Below are 18,483 nucleotides of genomic sequence, written 5' to 3'. Positions count from 1 at the left end.
AAATTGCATGATATTAGTTGTGCTGAGAAGTTGAGCCATTCATCATCTAATGGCAAAAACTCCACAGTGACTTGGTCACATACCTTCAAACTTAAGTCATTTGACCTGCTACCGCACCAAAACACTGACAGAACAAGATCTGCCTCAATCCTGGCAGGAGATCTGCCCTGAGATGTGTGTCCCCATGTGCACATTGCTCCCCCATCTTCCATTTCCTGCAGTACCTGGGAGTGTGACACTCTCACACACACTTGAGCCCCCTGACACTACAATTTGTCCTTATCAATGTCTAATGATCAGGTGGTAAACAGCTTACTTCCCACCCTCACAAAGGCCCCAGATGTGACGGAAATGAAAGTTAATGTCCGAAAAGCCTTTGCTGTGCGTCTGGCTCCGTGATTGATCAGAGCAATTCCAGCCTTCTAGGAGCTGTCATTTTCCTTTACCTCAGGCCTTGCTCACTTTTATTCATCTCCATCTTCTCCAGCTCCTATGATTATTTATAACCACCATCTCCTTTTCCTCCCTAACGTTGGATTTCTCTCTCCACGACTAACTACAAGCCATTAAAACCATTAAAACTTGTCTTTCTATTTTTCTTTTGCCATGGCACCCCTGTTTTTATTTTTCAGCCCTGATTTTTGCTCTCCTCCATGTTTTATATCTGTGTATCAGGGTTAAGAGAGAGGTCAGAGGTGTGGTATGGCTGAAGGGGGGGTGAGTGTCACATCTGACATGGAGTTAAAACAATAAAATTCAGGTGTTTTCTAAAGGCGAGACATGAGTAGGGAGGGCTGGAGGCAGAGCAGGCTCTGGGAGGACAAATAGGCCATGTCTGTTTCTAATAAGACCTGCTCTGTAGATGGGTATCTATACACGATCTGAGGAGTATATGAGGAAGAGTAACCACCTCTCTCCTTCCTCCATCACCACTAGCACTTACCTCCCACGTACACAAAACACACACTCTTCTTTGTAAAGTACTAAGATCCCAGTACAAAGTGAATCTGCAGGATTCCAGCACTACAGTTGAAATGCCTGGGCACCAGCCTCTCTAGGAGCCCTTTACACTGTCACAAGCATTAAAACAGTCAGCAGAATGAAAGAAACATGGCAATCACCACATGGCCAGGCTGCAGTATATGAGGTTTTCAAAATACAGGTTTTTATGTGAATCCAAGCCGTACAGCTGGTATCCGTTGACCACAAGGAACATTGATAAATGGCCTTAAAAATGCAAAGAAACGCTGGCCAACATAAACCACATTGGCCGAATGTCTCAAATATCTTTCTGAAGCAGGGCATGGGGATATTTGCTGTGATAAAAAAGAAAAAATGTGTTATGCAATTGAATTCTAAAAGTCATTTTAGATTAGTAATATAGTACCTGGCTTATAGCAGCATGAAAGTGTGAACCTTGAGAGTTAATTACACCATTTTTATATCATGAGCATCAAGGTTAGCCAATACCTGTGTCCATGAACAGAGTAAAGTCAGAGAATCAAGATCTCAAATGTCACTGACACTGAGTGGAGCTGTGTTGACACCTTCACTTTATCAGTCTCACATAGTGTTATTACTAATTCTAAAATAATGCTAATATGTCTCAAAAAATGATTAGCGTGCTTGAATGAATCATTTGTGTATGATATTAATTTGTACATACAAATGACTTCATTCAGTCTCTCGATTTAATAATTTGTGTACATGAATGACTTTAGCACACATATTCACAGAGCAACACAAATCAGTTTAAACTGAACAAATGCCTGTCAAAGGACTACAAATCCCAACACAGTGCCTGTCACGTCTGCAGGCGCAAAGCCTTGAAAAGTCATCAACCTCTGAGGACGTTTTTATTGCTTCTTAACTGGCCCGAGCCCCTGCACATAAAACTTCAGAAAAACAGTTCAAGGAGGAGAGCTGGGGGTGGAGAGTGACACCACCACCCCCATCCCCATCCTGCAGTTTACTGCCCATTCAGACCTGGCAGTTGCTGGTTGTTTACTGAACAATGTGGACATCAGCAGTAAACTCTGATGTCTTAACAGCCTATGATTGTTTAGAAGGGAAGTGAGAATGTCTAACATTACTCACATCTTGTTCATACTGACCGGAATGAGTTGATAGCTTGTGCTGTTGAGTGATCCGCCAGGAAACAATGGCCACATGTCTCGGCAGGCATGACAGACCAACTCCAGACAGATGAAATAACCGGGGGTTTATCCCACATTTGCTTTGGGAGCATCATTTCTCAGGCAAGAATAAACCTCACATCCAATTATCCATTATCAGTATATGATCTTTTATTTTGATAAAACTAGTTTGTTTACTTTTCAGTTGAACTCAAAACAATTACTCGTTCTTCAGTTTAGGATGGAAAATAATTATCTATGTAGACGATACAAGGCTTCCTTCTATGGATCAGGGTTTCATATCAGTGTGTTAAATAATTAACTAATCAGCTGGTTTGCATTAAGACGTCTAAGGCCACACACTCCAGGAATGCCAGAGATTCTCAAATGGTCCTTGGATGATGCAGTACCTGGTAATAGTGGCAGGCGCTCTGGCTCTGGCTGATATATGAGGGTGGGTATGGATGTGAAGCATACCAGTCCGGAGACCCGTGTTCTCTCAACCTCTGACATAAAACTCAGCCCTGCATGTTACCCTGCCATATGCAGATGTGTATTCTCTTTAGGTCAGTCAGAAACTCTTACCAAGTGTAATCAAAGCTCAATTTTCCTGGTTGGGCCTGCATGACTCAAATGGTGGGGATTTTGCACGGGCGCTGAGGCATCAAATTTACGTCTCTGTGCGCAGCTTCAAACAGAGCACAGCCACTTTGACACCCATGGAACGGTTGGCCTTGCCGGAAAAGGCAAATGTGTTTCTGAAGATCTGAGCTGGAGTTAATCCCTCCCCACCCCGCCGCCAGACACACACGATCAATCTTGGGTCAGTTTCAGCCATTTAAACCCTCCCTTTGCCCAGTCAACAGGTGGTACGCTCCTCAGGCTCCCCTCTGTTGTAGCAGCAAAAAAAGGTCCGCTGCAAATAAACACATTCACAGTTCCATCAAGTGGTGGGAAGAAACTGTGGCATGTTAGCAGCTGTCTTTCTCTGGCAAGCCCTGTAACAAACTGTTGGGTTACAGGGTTTTTCCCCAAAGTGTAATTTTGGCCTTTCTTGTCTTTTCTTGATAAGCTTGGACAATTAGAGCTATTGAGTTACGGTCGAGTCACTCCAAGTTTGCTTAAGTCATTTTGCACTAGCCTGTGCCTGTTTTCAAAAGAATTACATAGAAAAAAAGGGGAAATGGCAGAATGTTCACTTTGCATTTGATGGTTTGTTGTACTTTTTGCAGCATGTCAGTAGATAAGATAGGAAAGGAAGTACTCTAACCTGTTTTACTCTCAACACCACACCAGTGACACCCCTAAAGGCTGCTTAAGCAGATATAAAAGTCTTACATTTGTTTTGATATGTCACTGATGTGTTTGTCTGGCTGGATTGCTGTGAAATGTTAAGTATGTGTTTATTACTTAAAGAACAAATGTCTGTTTTTAGTCAGAGTAGCCACAATTTGGTTGGATTCACTGTTTTCTATGCCGTTGAGCCACCAGAGGCTCTGTTTGGTCTATACTGAAGCGCTGTGTCTCTCACTCTCTCTCTGTTTCTCTCCCATCCTCTCCTTCACTTCTCACTCTCGGATATGTTGCTTCTCCCTCTCCCTGTCATCCTCTCTAACATCTTGTAAAGCTCTCTCAGTAGGCTTTGGAACAGCACGCTAGCTCTTGTATTTAACAGCTCTTTAAACCAAAAAAAAGCCTCATGTTGCTTAAGGGGGGTTAAAAAAATTGCCTAGAACCAGCAAAACTCATAAAAGCTTTGCCAAAGCGAGGTGACCGGAGCATTGCTTGTTGCTGTTGGCATCTGCTGGGCATCAACTGAACTTTCGAGAAGTGACGAAACAGCAGAGCGTGTGTCACCAAGCAGGCACCAGACTGCACATTGCTTTTAGGAGAGAGGAAACAAGCAGAGAGGATGGCGCTGTGTGCCTTTCTGGGACAGCGATGCACTACATGCATCACCCCATCACACTGTTAGTCTTTCTGTCATTTCACTTGTCACCTGCTGTCTCATTCTTTCACACATAAATTCTTTCTGACTCTCTGAATTACTCTTCACACAAACAGATGTACATACACAGTGTTTCACCTTGTGGTGTTCAGGGGATCCCGAGAAGCAGACAGGAAAAGGCTGCCTCACTCCGGGGACCTTGAAGTCGTGAGCCAAACATTCTTAACAAGCCTAATGCATATCTGCTGTCTTCTGGCAAAATAGCAGAAGATTACAACATCCCTGCAGTCAAATCCTGTGACTTGTGTGTCATTTTGGCAACACGTTTAATGAAGTAACTTCAGATATATTTTCTCTCTCTCTCCTTTTTCTTATATCACAACCCTCCCTCCCTCCCCCCTTCACACCTGTCACCAACCCCCACCCCAGCCTGTGACTGCCACCCTGTGGGCGCAGCAGGCAAGACTTGCAACCAGACCACAGGCCAGTGCCCCTGCAAGGATGGCGTCACTGGCATCACCTGCAACCGCTGCGCCAAGGGCTACCAGCAGAGCCGCTCACCTGTCGCCCCCTGCATCAGTGAGTGACTCACACAGACATGCACACAAAAATACCAGTCAATGCATGTGATAGTGATCATTTACACTGTCTTCAGCTTGGTAATTGTATCAGCTTGTCAGTGAGTCACTGCTTAAAACTTCAAAACTGACAAGCTCCATTGTGAAGAACATAACAGAACAAAAGGCATAATACATAGTTACAACAGAGTAGTGAACTATACTAAAAGCAGCACATACTCAAACCATAGGTATTACAGAGTATAATTGAAAGCACACTTCCCTGATGCCCAAAGCCATTCTGGCCTTCTGACAGGCACACCCAACCCGATCTCTGCACTGCATATATACAGTACATGTGTTCTGTGGGTTTGCATGACCACTGAATATGCAATGATAATTTCATAGAGAACAACCCAAAAGATGTGGTGTAAGAAGGACCCGGATATAAAGTCTGGTTGTGTGAGAACTCAAGATTTGGTTGTTGTTTTCCACTTGCTGTCAACAGTGTATAGTAGATAGTGTGTGTGTGTGTGTGTGTGTGTGTACTTTAGTTTGCATGTCGACTACATCAGGTTTTTAATTTCTTGTGACAAGCGTATATGTGTGCGTGCGGGTTATGAAGTTTGCCAGTGGCCCGGCACATGCAGGCATGTGTAATAGAGGGCAACTTTCCACCGCACTGTGTGCCAGGCACAGGCACACGCTCACAAGACAGCCTCCACCAAAGCAATCCGTGCCGCACAGTGCCGTACCGAGCTCTGCCACACTGTGCCACATGCTGCCATGTTGTTTCTCTCACATGCAGCCCCGGAGCAGATGGCGGATGGGCGAGGAGGAGAAAACAACTGTGGTCATGGATGGCAGACCCCACTCATTTGAGCACAACTGAACCATCCAGTGAGAACAAGAAGGATTGTGTATGTGCGTTTAAGTACATGCGCACATTTGGATCCATTACGAATAGCGGCAATGACAACTGTGTGTGTCAATATGACCTCATTATGTGCATCTTACCTCCTGTTGAGGCTCCTGGACCCTAAGACAGAGGACAAGCCCATTAAGCAGCCAATTAGCATGATGGCAGCAACCCTCATCTGAATGATCCTTTCATCATCTGTCTGTGTTCACAAGATGTGGCCATGAGGGCACACAGACTCCAAGTGGCTTCTAGCAGCTGCGTCTCCCTCACAAAGCTCTGTACCCTTGTTTGTTTTTGTTGGCGGGGTGTCCATAATTTCAGAGAGACAACTGCTGCTTTTGCCTCTATTCAGCTTTCCAACAACTCCCCTACCTCCCGCCAACACACTCCCACTCGCTTGGTTCAAACCCTCAACCTCCAAATCCAATCAAAAGCAGATCCTCTGGGTGGATGCTAAGCCGCGTTCCAGTAACTCTGTTTACGGTAAAAGCAGAGGGCCTGTTGTTAGCATTAGCATTTGTTTTGGAAAGTTGCATACGATTAGAAGAGAAGTCCTGGAGGAATTCCACAAGGCACTTTTTGGAGTAGCCAGCGGGCACAGCGAGGGAGGGCTGCATCTGTCTCAAGTCGATCCAACCAAAATTGCCCCCCGTGCCATCTGTCCATCTGTCTATACATGCTTGCATGGAGATTACACAGCAGTGTTAACCCAGCATCTGTTAGGGGAGGAAGACTAATCTAGTGCGGCCACCTTTCCATTTTAATGTGTGTGCCTCAAAGAATCAGCTTTTGGCTCAGATGTATCAAGTGTGCCGACTTTGAATGGATTGACTCCTCCAAACTGGATTACTGGGTGAATTTGTGATGCGTCTGACTCAAAACTCTGACCTCCATTATTTTATTCCACTCATACTGTCTGACGATCTTTCAATGTATTCCTTAAAAATGACAATGAAAATGAAACCACCCCATTAATCCGTGGAATGTATAGTTTATTTGAGCCTGTCTTCCCTCTCACCACTAATAAATATCCCTGTCAGTCTGTCGGCGTTTATCTAGTATGTCTGTCTGCAATGCCCCATGTGTTTTCATGTGCGTAGTTGACAAATGTCACAATCCAAACCTACTGGACAACAACCATGGTATTTTGTCTTATTAACATTGGTGAGCAACGACACTTTCTACTTCTCCTCAACACTAAGCTTACACTCTGATGTGGGTATGTACATATATTCACAAAGCCTTACCATACTCACTCTTTGGAATTGCTTTTAATGACATAGACATACTTAATTTATTTGACCACACATGCACTCTTAACAGGCATACAGACAAATCACTTAAACCATATTTGAAAGGTATGGATTCACATTTAATAAGTGAAGTATCTTTATATTTCTTGTGTGTGTTTCAGAAATCCCAGTGGTCAACCCCACAGCTGTGGTGAGCAGCACAGAGGAGCCAGCAGGTTAGTATATGCTCGCTGCACCTCGCCCATAAGCACCACTGCTTTATGAGAGGAACAAAAACATATTTTTTTATATTTCTGGACTTGGGTTTTAAGGTGTGGAATAAATATTAATGAAGGGTGGGTCCCCTCTTTTGATGTTCTGAAAAGAGAATGAGTGTACTGGGACCTGCAGAATTTTTCCATTGTCTTAAAAACCTGTGTCCTTGGCGCAGTTTCCCCAACCTCTAACCTCAAGTTAGTGGAGCCTTGCTGTACTCAAAATATAGCTCCAGCTTTAAACCAAGGCCAGCAGATAGACAGTAGAGGTGATTAGTTCAAGTTTAGCTGGGAGATATAGTGGAAGGGAGAGTTTTGGGGCGTGAAAAGAGTATTGGCAAGTGACTGAGGGAAATTTGTTCACTCTCTCCCTCTAACTGTCCAATTTAGGCTCCGGTCACTTACCCTGCCCTTATTTTTCATGCTGCGGCTGTTTGATGTGAGTGGTGGTGTTGATTTGGAAATGTTGATTCATTAGTAGGTTTATAATATATATCATCACTCAGGCTGCAGGTCGTACCCCACCACTTTGCCATTGATACTTTACTGCACCATTCAAAGGCTATAGTTGTATTATTTTTATATCCTTTCTCTTATACAAATCATATATTTTGTCTGAAAGTTCAAATTATAGGTTTGACTTATGGACTTCTTATATTTCAAAGATAAATACAATCTGTCCAAGATGTCTATAGTGGCTGATACTGACTTCACTTCACAGAAAAATAGTGAAGCTGAAGGCCAAACTTGCCATGAAGTCAATGAACTTTGCGTAATATCACTACAAAAAAAAATCCTTTTAAATAAAAAGCTTTACAAAGGAATGCTTTGACATGTTGTGAAATACACTTATTTGCTTTCTTGCATGAGTGAAATGAGAAGATTTATATTCTTATGTCTGCAGTAAATTAGCTTAGCAAGCTAACCATTTGGCTTAGTACAAAGACTGGAAACATATACAGGCCAAGAAACAGTCCATCACAATAAACCCTGTAAAACCACAAATTGTAATTTTTACACTTGGTTTTTGTAGGGCTTTAACAAAAGACATATAGCATATTTTGTTGCCTTTGCACTGAGCCCGGATAGCTGCTAAGGTAAACTAACCAGCCCGCTGGCTCCAGCTGCATATTTATTGCACTTACATGAGAGGGGTATCTATCTTCTCATCCAACTCTCAGCACGAAAGCAAATAAGCGTATTTCCCAAAATGTCAAAATATTTAAAGGTAAATAGATGTCAACAATAATTTTCTTCTTTTCTCATTTGTGACTTATCTCATTCAGTTTCATCTCATTACTTTGAGACCTTTGAGCCTTTTTGAAAAAAAAAGCAAGAAAAATTCCAGCCCTTTCTTCTGTTTTAACTTCCCTGGGAAAATGTTACGGGGTCTAAGAACACAACAGTTGTTGATCGCCAATTCACCACAGGGTCTACCAAACACACCAGAGCATTTCCCCCATCTTTCTCCCTCCTAAACTATCACAGAACGAGCTTCATCATCAGAAACTTAAGGCCCCAAAATGTTTTTGTGTAAGGGGCGGTGGATGCAATTTGTCCTTGTCATGGCACAGTGAGAGGGGGCTCTAGGGAATGAGGGCATCAAGAGCCCTGGAACCAATTGTAAGTGTTTTCAGTGGGCCGGCCTTCTGGGTCAGTGGGCGATTCACCGGGAGCTTTTCCAGGTGAACAGCCAGCAGAAAGTGACTCTTCATGGGAAAACGCACACTGTCTATCAGCCAGCGTTTCACCACTGATACCTTTAGGCCAGCCACTGTTTCCAGCACACACAAGCGCACACACACACACACACACACACACACTCATACACAGACACACAATGGCAGGGATCTAATGAAATCCATGCACATCTCATACAAATGCATGCTTGTCACAGTTGCACGCACACTTACATGATAATGATCTGCACATGAAACCACACGCCCACTTATAATGAAAAAGACCAAGCTATGATATTCAACATCATTAATGTCAAGTCTGTAAGTAATGTACAACACACACACACACACATACACACAAATCTTTCCACACATACACCTCTGCACCCGTCCACATCTACACCTCCACTCATCGCTTTTTGTGAAGTCACCCTGTCTCGAGGTTATTGGAAGCTGCCATCTGCTCTCTTCTTCTCCCTTCCTTTCCTTTTCTCTCCTCTCTCTGGCTAATAAAATCTCCAGCACTCTGATATACAGCCAAGCCTCCTGGACATTTTTATGGGCTTCTTGGTCCCCTGTTTCTTCCCTCCTTCCATTGCTCCATTCACGGTTCCCCAAAAAATGAGCGATGCAACACCCTCTCTCGAGCGATGCAACACCCTCAACTCTCATCGAACCCAGAAAGAGCAATTTTATTTGGTCTGCTTTGGGAAGCAACATGACTGAATGGGATATCTTCTGAAAGCAATGAGAGGCCTGAGTCTAATTACCAGCATGTGTTTTTTCAGTTTCATGCCCTGACAATCCAAGTACGTGTCTGACTAGAAGCACGTTGGGAAGTGATCTTCTTGACATTTTCTGCATTTTCAGTTCATTTTCATATTTCTTTCTTAATTTTATATCCTTTTCATTGAAATAAGTGGATCCAAAATTCTACAGGTCATAAAATCCAGTGGCATCAAGTCAAGTACAGCAGAGCCTTGCTAATGATCAACAGTGTCTCTTTCTTTCTTGTCACATCTCCAGCAGCAGTAGTTAACATGAGCACAGTTCAAAAACAGTGCAATACTTTGAACTGCATCAGGGATTCTTGTTATCAGTTTTTAACATCAGCACTTGTTTTTGATTATCTGTTTTAACTAATAAGCTCATTTAATTTGTTCTCATTCCCTCTGCTCTCAACTCACGGAAAATGTATTTTGTGATCATGGAGAAGAAAAGCTTTTAATGTTGAGATTACAAAATAAATATTTTAGGATTACAAGAAACAAACAATGAGAAATAATTACATGCATGTACTCTATCTGACTTAGCTTATCTCCAGCGTTTATGGTCCATAGAAACAGTTATACACAGTAATTTTTCAACATCAATTTATAAATAAATTTAATTGGCATTGTAATTTTCAGACGTGAGGTTGCGGCCAGAAGGCCAGTTGCTTCAAGTTTTAGATTGACAAATTCAGTGCAGTTTCCATATTTGTGTAACTGTGTGAAGAAGGGTAGACCTGAAAAAAATAGATACATGACAACTAAACCAAACCCAGGCTGGTTTTAGAGTCATTCAATTGTAATTATAACACCTCGTCACTGGCGGCTCCTCCTATGAGTGGTCAGTAGAGGTCATCTGTCCAATGTGTGGTCTCAATCGTCATACTGGCAGCCAAGGTCTATTCACATACCATGACCTGCTTCCACTATGCTCTGTTTTTCCTCAAGACCCCAGAAAACATGTCAAACTGAACACTTTTACTACTCTGGTATGTTTCACTTGCCTCCCAGCACCGGCTGTTGCTGGGGTTTGATGTGTGATTTGTCAAACGTTGTATTAGAGCACACAAAAACCAAAACCAAGCTCAACATTATCCAACCTGCTCCAGTTTTCCTTGGAGCCTTTGGCCCTGTCATTGAAGATATTGTTGTGAGGGCAAGTGTAAATATTCGCCACACGGTTATGAAACAATTCAAGTACAAAAATAATCTTAATTATATACTGTAGGACATATAACAACCTTAATATATTTAATTTAATTTCATTTATTATACAGGAAAAGTTTAAGAGCAACAATTTAGTTACAGTAAACGGGCCTGATTCAGTTTACACACATTTATACAGGACATTATTATTTACTAGACAGATACAAACAAGTGAAACATTAAATACGGGGAAACAAGACTAAAAACGAAACATGAACAATCAGTGTGTACAAGTATGACTGTTAAGAAGAAACAGTTTATATGACTTTTTGAAAAATGTGATGGATGATAATGTTCGAATGTGATGGGGAATGTCATTCCAAATTTTAGTGTAAATATAGAAAAAAGATTTCTGACCGTAGTTGTTTTTGTATGATGGAACTGGAATGAGTGCCTGTGAGACTGACCTAGTGAAGCGTAGTGGTCTCATATTGTATGTCGGAAGAAGACCTTTAAGTGCCGGTGAAGACCTATTTTGAATCTGAAAATAAAATGCAATAGCATGACTGTTTACGTAGTTCTGATAAGTCAAAGCATTTGTGTGTGTGAGCGCACTGCAATGATGAGACCACTTTGGAAGATTACTGTAGATCTTAAGTGCTCTGTAATATAGTCGTGCTATTGGTTCAGTGATGTCCTTAGTGGTAAGAGACCAGATTGGAAGACAGTAGGACATTGGACATTGTTGAAAACACAATGGCATGTAGATAAGTTTCAGAAACTGAAAAGGAAAGATATGACCTAATCTTGTTATACACATAGAGTTTCTGATTCAACTTTTTTGTTAATCTAGAAATATGTTCCCAAAATGTAAGGTGTGAATCAAGTAGCACACCAAGGTAGTTGTAGGTCTTTGTGACGACAAGGTCTTGGTTTGCAAAAGTAATAAAATTAGTAAAAAAAAGACTTTTTCTGGGTGAATGAAAATACATACAGTCAGTATATAACAATCTTGACCTGTGTGCATGTACAGAAACAAGCACATAGTGATTTATTTTGATACTGTTGATTGTGTTAATTGGTGGTTTCACAGTACATAACAGTTTACGGTGTTTTATCACTCTAACTTTGCATTACAGATGTGCTGGTTGCTATTGATGTGCGACAAGAAAACCACATTATGCTCTATGAAATGGTGTGAAATAGTTATAAAATGCAACCTTATGGCAATAATTCAAAATCCAAGTGTGTAAGTGTCCTATTATGTGTGTAATTTGAGTGTCAGTAAGTATTATTAAGAGGATCAATGGAGTTACAGCCCGTGATTTACTTACACAAGTGAATATTGGTTGTTCTTGTTTTTGCAGATTGCGAGTCCTATTGTAAACCAGTAAAGGGCAACCTGAAGATCAACATGAAGAAATACTGCAAGAAGGATTATGGTAAGAGAGTAAAATGAATTATCAACCATAACACACTGTGTTGTGAGTATTGACCTGAGTGTTTCTTTTATAAATATGTCCTCAGCGGTCCAAGTGAACGTGCTGGACATGGAGACGATAGGGGACTGGGCGAAGTTCTCAGTTAATGTGGTGTCTGTGTACAAGAGCCGCGGTGAGCCCTTGAAGCGGGGCGACAACATCCTGTGGGTACACATGAAGGACCTAGCCTGCAAATGTCCTAAGATCCAGATGAGCAAACGGTTCCTGGTGATGGGTGGCAGCGACGGTGGTACGGGCACAGGGGCGGGTACAGGAGTCGGGCCTGGGGGTGGAGCCACCAGTCCAGGGGCGGAGCGTTTGGGCCTTGTGGCTGATAAGAACAGCCTGGTGATCCAGTGGAGGGACATTTGGACGAGACGCCTGAGGAAGTTCCAGCGCAAAGAGAAGAAGGGGAAATGCAGCAAAGCGTGATGGGAAAGCAGTGTTCATCCCTACCTCTCCCTCCCACCCGTCTTCATGAACCCATACAAAGTGATCTCCCTCTCCTCCCCCTGAATACTTTTACTTCGCCCATCGCGGGAACAGTGCACATTAGAAAGACTGCATGTACCCTGCCCATTTTAAGGACCGCGTTTTGTGTATATTGTATAATTATTTTCCATTTTATTGTTCAAGTTTTGTCTTTGTTATGTCAGTTGTCTTTTTTTGTCTGATTGGTTTGCCTTTAAAAGGGACCATTAAAAAGGGTATGAAGTGTAGACAAAAGTAGACGCCATTCCCTCCCTCAACGACGACAGCAGAAATGTCCACTCGTCCCCCAACTTGCTCCCCTGACACTCAGCCTCCTCCTCATGTCAAGACTGTCTCCTCCCACTTTGTTTAACGTATAAGAACATTAGTGCCCACATTTCACATACCTGTAATGAGGATTTTATACAGTGTTTGTCACTTCAGAGACTGACTGATTTCAGCAGCAAGACAAGCTGCACATCCTCAGCTTGGCCTCACGTTTCATTGTTGAAACAAACTCAACTTGGACCAGTATAAGCTGTCCACCTGACAACCTTTCAACATTTGTTAAAATGTTCATTAAAAAATGGGCCTACTTGCTCCAGGATTCTGCAGTAACTTCTACAGACTTTAACTATAAAACTATTGTCCCGTGAGGAACCAAGGGCTCCCTTTGCAGGGACATTTTTCCACAGCAAACCTCAGTCTCACCACCACTGCTGCTGCCACCAGACAGCCCTCACAGAATAAACTGCTCATGTAGGCTGTTGTATTTGCAAGTATTTGATGCCACTGCTCATAGTAGAGTTTATATTCTTTGTATGGCTATGTTTTATCTCAACCATCCATATCCCAGCCATATCCTTGTTTGAGATGTATCTTTTTGTTTCATTTTAAGCAGAACAAACTCTGTTAGCATGTGTGAGTCACATTCCAGGCCTCTTCACCACTAGTCCCTCTCGTGAGTGGTTTATAAAGTCATGCATCACCATTGTGACTCATTGCTTGTCACTTTTTCTGGAAGAAAGATTAAGCGGTGTGGACAAATGGCTGGAATTTCAGAACAATACCAATATTTCCAAGGAGACTTTTTGCTTTACGGATAATGTCTTCCGCTGGGTAGTGGCCTTCCAGATGTTGCTGTGTGGCCAATGTCATTTCTTTGTATTTAAATGTCTGAACATTTTCCTGATGTTTCTAGTGACTGGCAGACTTTTGTTTGCTGAAATAAGAGATTGAAACGAGAGTTCCTTTTCATGCAGTAAAAAGAAAACAAAGTCGGATAAACATCATAGTCGTGTTTTTCTCTAGCATATTTTGACAAAATGAATGAGGCTGGAAAGTTTTTAGTGCTCACTGATTGTATTATGACATGAGGGGATCATATTTCACTCCTCATGAGCTTTGTTATGTTTGCATGTTTGTGGTTTTTGCTGGTCCATCAAAACCTTACAGTGAGCAGAATGAGACCTAAACCAATATGAGCATCAAAATCCAAAGGAAAACTTCCCAAGTCATCTTCCCCCATTTGCCTACCCTAACGCAGTCCCTGTCATCCTTTGCCAAATAAGCATAGTCAGTTTTTAAATTCAATTAAAAGACTGTGGAAGTCAGGACCAACGAAAACCAGGGAGAGAACCATCTGGTTGCTCTCAAGCTTTTTATCTGCCTTTTGCATTTTGTAAAGCACATTACAATTTATTTAAGTAGAGTACAAGATAAACACACATTTTTGAGGGGCACATCAAGCTAGCGTAGCAGTGAGTGTGCCGACTGGCATGTCATGCTAGCTAGTGGTTACAATTCTCTGGCTGCGGTATATGTTTGGTTTGTCATTCTTCCAAAAGTCTCTCTCCTCTGCTCTCTTCTCTGTGTCAGCCACCACCCTCCCCAAACTCTCTCTTTTTTAACCCATTTTGCATGTTGTGTATTCAGTGTTTTAGATAAGTGACAGCACAGAAAGAGGCTGCCAAAACTCCTTAGTGGTGTACTGTGCTTCACTGCAGTTCTTGTTTTCACGTCTTCCTAGAATGTATGTCAAAACTGTGAAGAACACACTCACACAGGTGTATGGTCTGAGTGTTTATGAAATAATGTCACTAAGAATGTGGATGCCATGATATTTGATGCTATTATAAACTATGAACAGGATTAGATGATGTTAAATGATTGTGGATCTTCATGCTTATCTGTCTGTCTCATAGAGACATTTTAATCTCTAATACAAAAACAACTCTTAACCAAAATTAAATGACCCACTCTGATTTCTGGACAAAAGAAGAGTGGAAGTTTTGACAGTGCTATGCCCAAGGCACAATTCCCACCGCCAGAATTTCACAAAAATGCGGAGCCAAACAGTCAGTTATTTGTGTGTTGGCTGCCCGCAGTGGCCTGTCAGACAGGTGGTGTTACAGTAGCACCCGTCTCCTCACCATGGTATGTGAGTATGGTGTGACACATTATGATAGATGGTCAAATTACGTGCCCTGTGAGGAACTGCAGTGTCCTTGAATTCTGACTTTCTTTCACGTAGAATTGCTTAAAATCCTTTCCTTTCTATTGGCTCCCTGTTTCCCTTTTCATAAGTGCCCACCCTGAATGTTGGAATAAAGATAAGAAGTAAGAGTGAGCCAGATGTTGTTTGGGGGGTGGACGCGTAGTCTTGTGAAAGCTATTTAGTGAGCCTCATAGGGAGAGCCGTCCTGTTGTTTTACGTTAACTGGCCCAGCAGCTTGGCAATGGAACTGACGCCATAACTGAGTTGCTTTGTTTCCCCCGCTTTGCAACATTTATAGCGTTCACAAGTGTGTGTGTGAGTGAGTATGTGTGTGTCTAATTAACCTTACCCGAGTAAACAAGTGATTTGCACATGAACTGAAAGTGCAGAGAGGTGACAGAGCTCTCATTTGAAGGCAGACTTTTTGGGATGACAAAGCTTCTCAGTTTTGCCACTGTTTAATGTTTGAGGAGTCTGAACAGCCTATGATGAAGAATTATCATTTACAATTATGATTCCCATTTTTTATGTTTCTCTTCCATCTTGCCTTGTTTAATAAGTCTTGACACATTTTCAATGTTGTAAATATGTACTGAACTGCCTCTTGCCATTGATGTTGTCTTTTGTAAAGCGTCACTTGGCCTGGGATGACTCACGTGTATGGATGCACAAACCAGATGATGTTATATGGATGTAGAAACCAGACACATATGCTTTGGTGATCACGACCAGAAGATGTGGTTCAGATATTACACAGAATGTATTCCTTTTGGTTTTATGCTGTTTCCAGACAACATCCGCCCAAATTGTAAATGACTTTGAGGAAAATCTAGTAAAAATGTGACACGGGCTGATCGGATCCTTTGCTTTTCCCATAGAGAGACAGAGAAGAACTGACACAACAACCCACCACTTGCTGTTACATTAATGTCCTGGGAATAATGTGTCACTCACACAAAAGAAGCCCACTTACTTATCTTGGGTAACAAAGGGATTCTTCCCTCAGTTCAGGCCTGCTCTTCACTTCTGTTATAACAAGGTCTTCCTTGTACATTTTCTTCTGAGGCAACGAACCACTGACTTTTCAATCTAAATGATAAAAAAAATAAATTATTAGTTAATGAGCTGTGTGTTGTGTTGATCATCTGTCGCTTTTATTGCAGTCATTAGCCTCAGTTGCGGAAATAATATCAATTTGTGTGTGTGTGTGTTTCCCACTGGAAAGTATGCTCACACACAGGCAGTGCTTTGGTGTGTTTCCACTCACAGGGGCTAAACTGGGGTTTGAAGGGGGAGAGTACTGGGTAGAGTGGCTCCCCTCCTATATGAACAGAGTAAGGGCTAAAGCTCTGTAAATAAACAGTGAGGCACATATACACAGACACACACTTGAATGTGTACCTCACCTCTGAGGAAACCCAACTGCAGAGTCAGGTCCAACGCAGGAAACTCCTTACCTCTCTTTCTCCTTTTCCCTCCCACCCCCGCTCTCTCACCTACAGACTCCTTTCTCCTTGTCCCCCCACCCTCTAACCAAACAGGCCAGCTCCATCCATCCTCCTGAAGGTAAATTACAGGAAAGCGACCATTTATCATCACTCTCCCCAGGCATGGCCATCAAGGCTTTCAGAACAGAGGTTGCTGTCTCACAAACACACACACACACACACACACACGCACACACACACACACACACACACACACACGCACACACACACATACACCCTGACATATATCTCTGCATCAAGCACATCCATCCTGGCATCCTGTCATTAGCTTCCCATTCCTGTCCAGTCCCCATTACACCAAAACGGTTTAAACGGGCTAAAAAACAAATGGACAGTAGGGATTTATGGTCCTGTGACAGATTCGGTTACAGAAATAGAGCCAGGGCTGAGTCTATGTGAGACTCCACTCCCCTTGATATATTTGTTACTTAACTAGATTGGTTTAAATCTGCTAGTATTTTATTTATAAGAGACTCTCTGCATATCTTTTCTATCTCCCTTTGTCTCTGTCTTTCTCTCGTACTGCTTGTGACAGGACTGCGATATCGGACAAGGTCAGGCGGCAAATGATGCACTTTGCTCTGCAGGATGTTCTCAGGCTTATGAACTCTCCAACACACACTCACCCACAAATTTATTTGTGGGTGTGAACCACTGACTCAACCATCCCTACATAATCATCACCCTCACTTGTTGTGTGTTGCATCATCACTATGGCAACTGTAAAAATACCTGTCCCATAAAATGTTGTGATGATGACCAAATAACAGATAGGACTATCCTGTACCTATCCTCTTCTGTGGCACTATATCACTATATATATATATATATTTTTTAATATATAATATCTTATATATCTTATATAAGACAGCTTACCTACTGTTTCTGTTATGTATGGAGTATGCATCTGCACCAGTATGATGGTGCAGTAATGATTTGTTGTTATGACCTGCACCAACACCCAGTTTCTCATTCATTGTTCTGCTTGTGTTTCCTAAAGTTGCAGTGAATTGGGTTAGCTTGCCACATCCTCTGCTGCTTCTCTTTCTGTCTCTGCCAAAAAAATTGGTGTCTCCATATTCAACCTTGATATATGTGAATTTGCTGGCAGCCTGCTCCATAAAGAGTTGAGGGGCTCTCCTTGTGTTCGTTGTCAGTTATATCTATGATGAAATGGATAAAGAGATTATTGCCCCTTTGCTACAACTGTGTAAAATGATAACTCTTCAAGTGTGTTTTGGAAACTTCTTCAGTGTTTGCAGAGAAAACGGAGCTCTGGAGAGTGACTGGTCTGGGAGAGAGCTGCTGCTAAGAGTGCTGGAAAAGAGCTCCCCGTCCCACTGACACTCGCGCACACATCCACACAAACACACACCACCCAGCGGCAGAAGAGGGGGGCTTACCAATCATGCTTTCATAAGCTGCCAAAGCGGCTTCATTGGCTTTAAATGGAGCCTCATTACCACTGTGCTTCAAAGCTCAACAACGGATTTTTCCAGCATGGGGTCTGTGTGTGTATGTGTGTGTGTGCGTGTGGGTCTGTTTCCTAAATCTTTTCTTTTCCTTAATGTACTTCTTTCACTTTTCACATTCACGACTTTCCATTTTAATGATCTCAATGACTTATTTCTCTTTTATTTCTTTTTTCCCCCATCTAGTTCCCCTTAGAGACAGTGAATGCATGTGTGAATATTTGAATGTATCTGTGAACACTCATGTATGCTTCTCTGTGTGTGGGTCACCAAGAACTAACCCCCCCTCCCCTCCCCGAAAACCGCAAAAAATGTGGCGAGAAATCTGTGTGGACCAAGATCATAAATATTCAGAGGTGAAGGTCTGATCTCTCTCTCTCTCTGCTGCAT

General features: G+C 42.3%; 1 protein-coding gene across 2 annotated transcripts in view; it reads left to right on the top strand.

Moving 5' to 3' along the window:
* ntn2 (netrin 2) overlaps positions 1 to 16,237 on the top strand; it is a 43,829-nt gene extending 27,592 nt beyond the window's left edge. For both annotated transcript variants that reach the window (XM_038736304.1, XM_038736303.1), the window contains exons 4-7: positions 4,513 to 4,662; positions 6,977 to 7,030; positions 12,032 to 12,106; positions 12,192 to 16,237. In XM_038736304.1, the coding sequence (XP_038592232.1) occupies positions 4,513 to 4,662; positions 6,977 to 7,030; positions 12,032 to 12,106; positions 12,192 to 12,577 (665 nt within the window). In that variant the 3' untranslated portion in view covers positions 12,578 to 16,237. The remainder of the gene's footprint in view (positions 1 to 4,512; positions 4,663 to 6,976; positions 7,031 to 12,031; positions 12,107 to 12,191) is intronic.
* Positions 16,238 to 18,483: the final 2,246 nt, after the last annotated feature.

The sequence above is a fragment of the Micropterus salmoides genome, unplaced genomic scaffold (assembly GCF_014851395.1).
Source record: "Micropterus salmoides isolate LMB-PRFRI ecotype aquatic unplaced genomic scaffold, ASM1485139v1 Ms_hic_scaffold_21, whole genome shotgun sequence".
NCBI lineage: Eukaryota > Metazoa > Chordata > Actinopteri > Centrarchiformes > Centrarchidae > Micropterus > Micropterus salmoides.
Note: the sequence above shows the minus strand (reverse complement) of the source record. Positions and strands in the feature narration are given on the sequence as shown.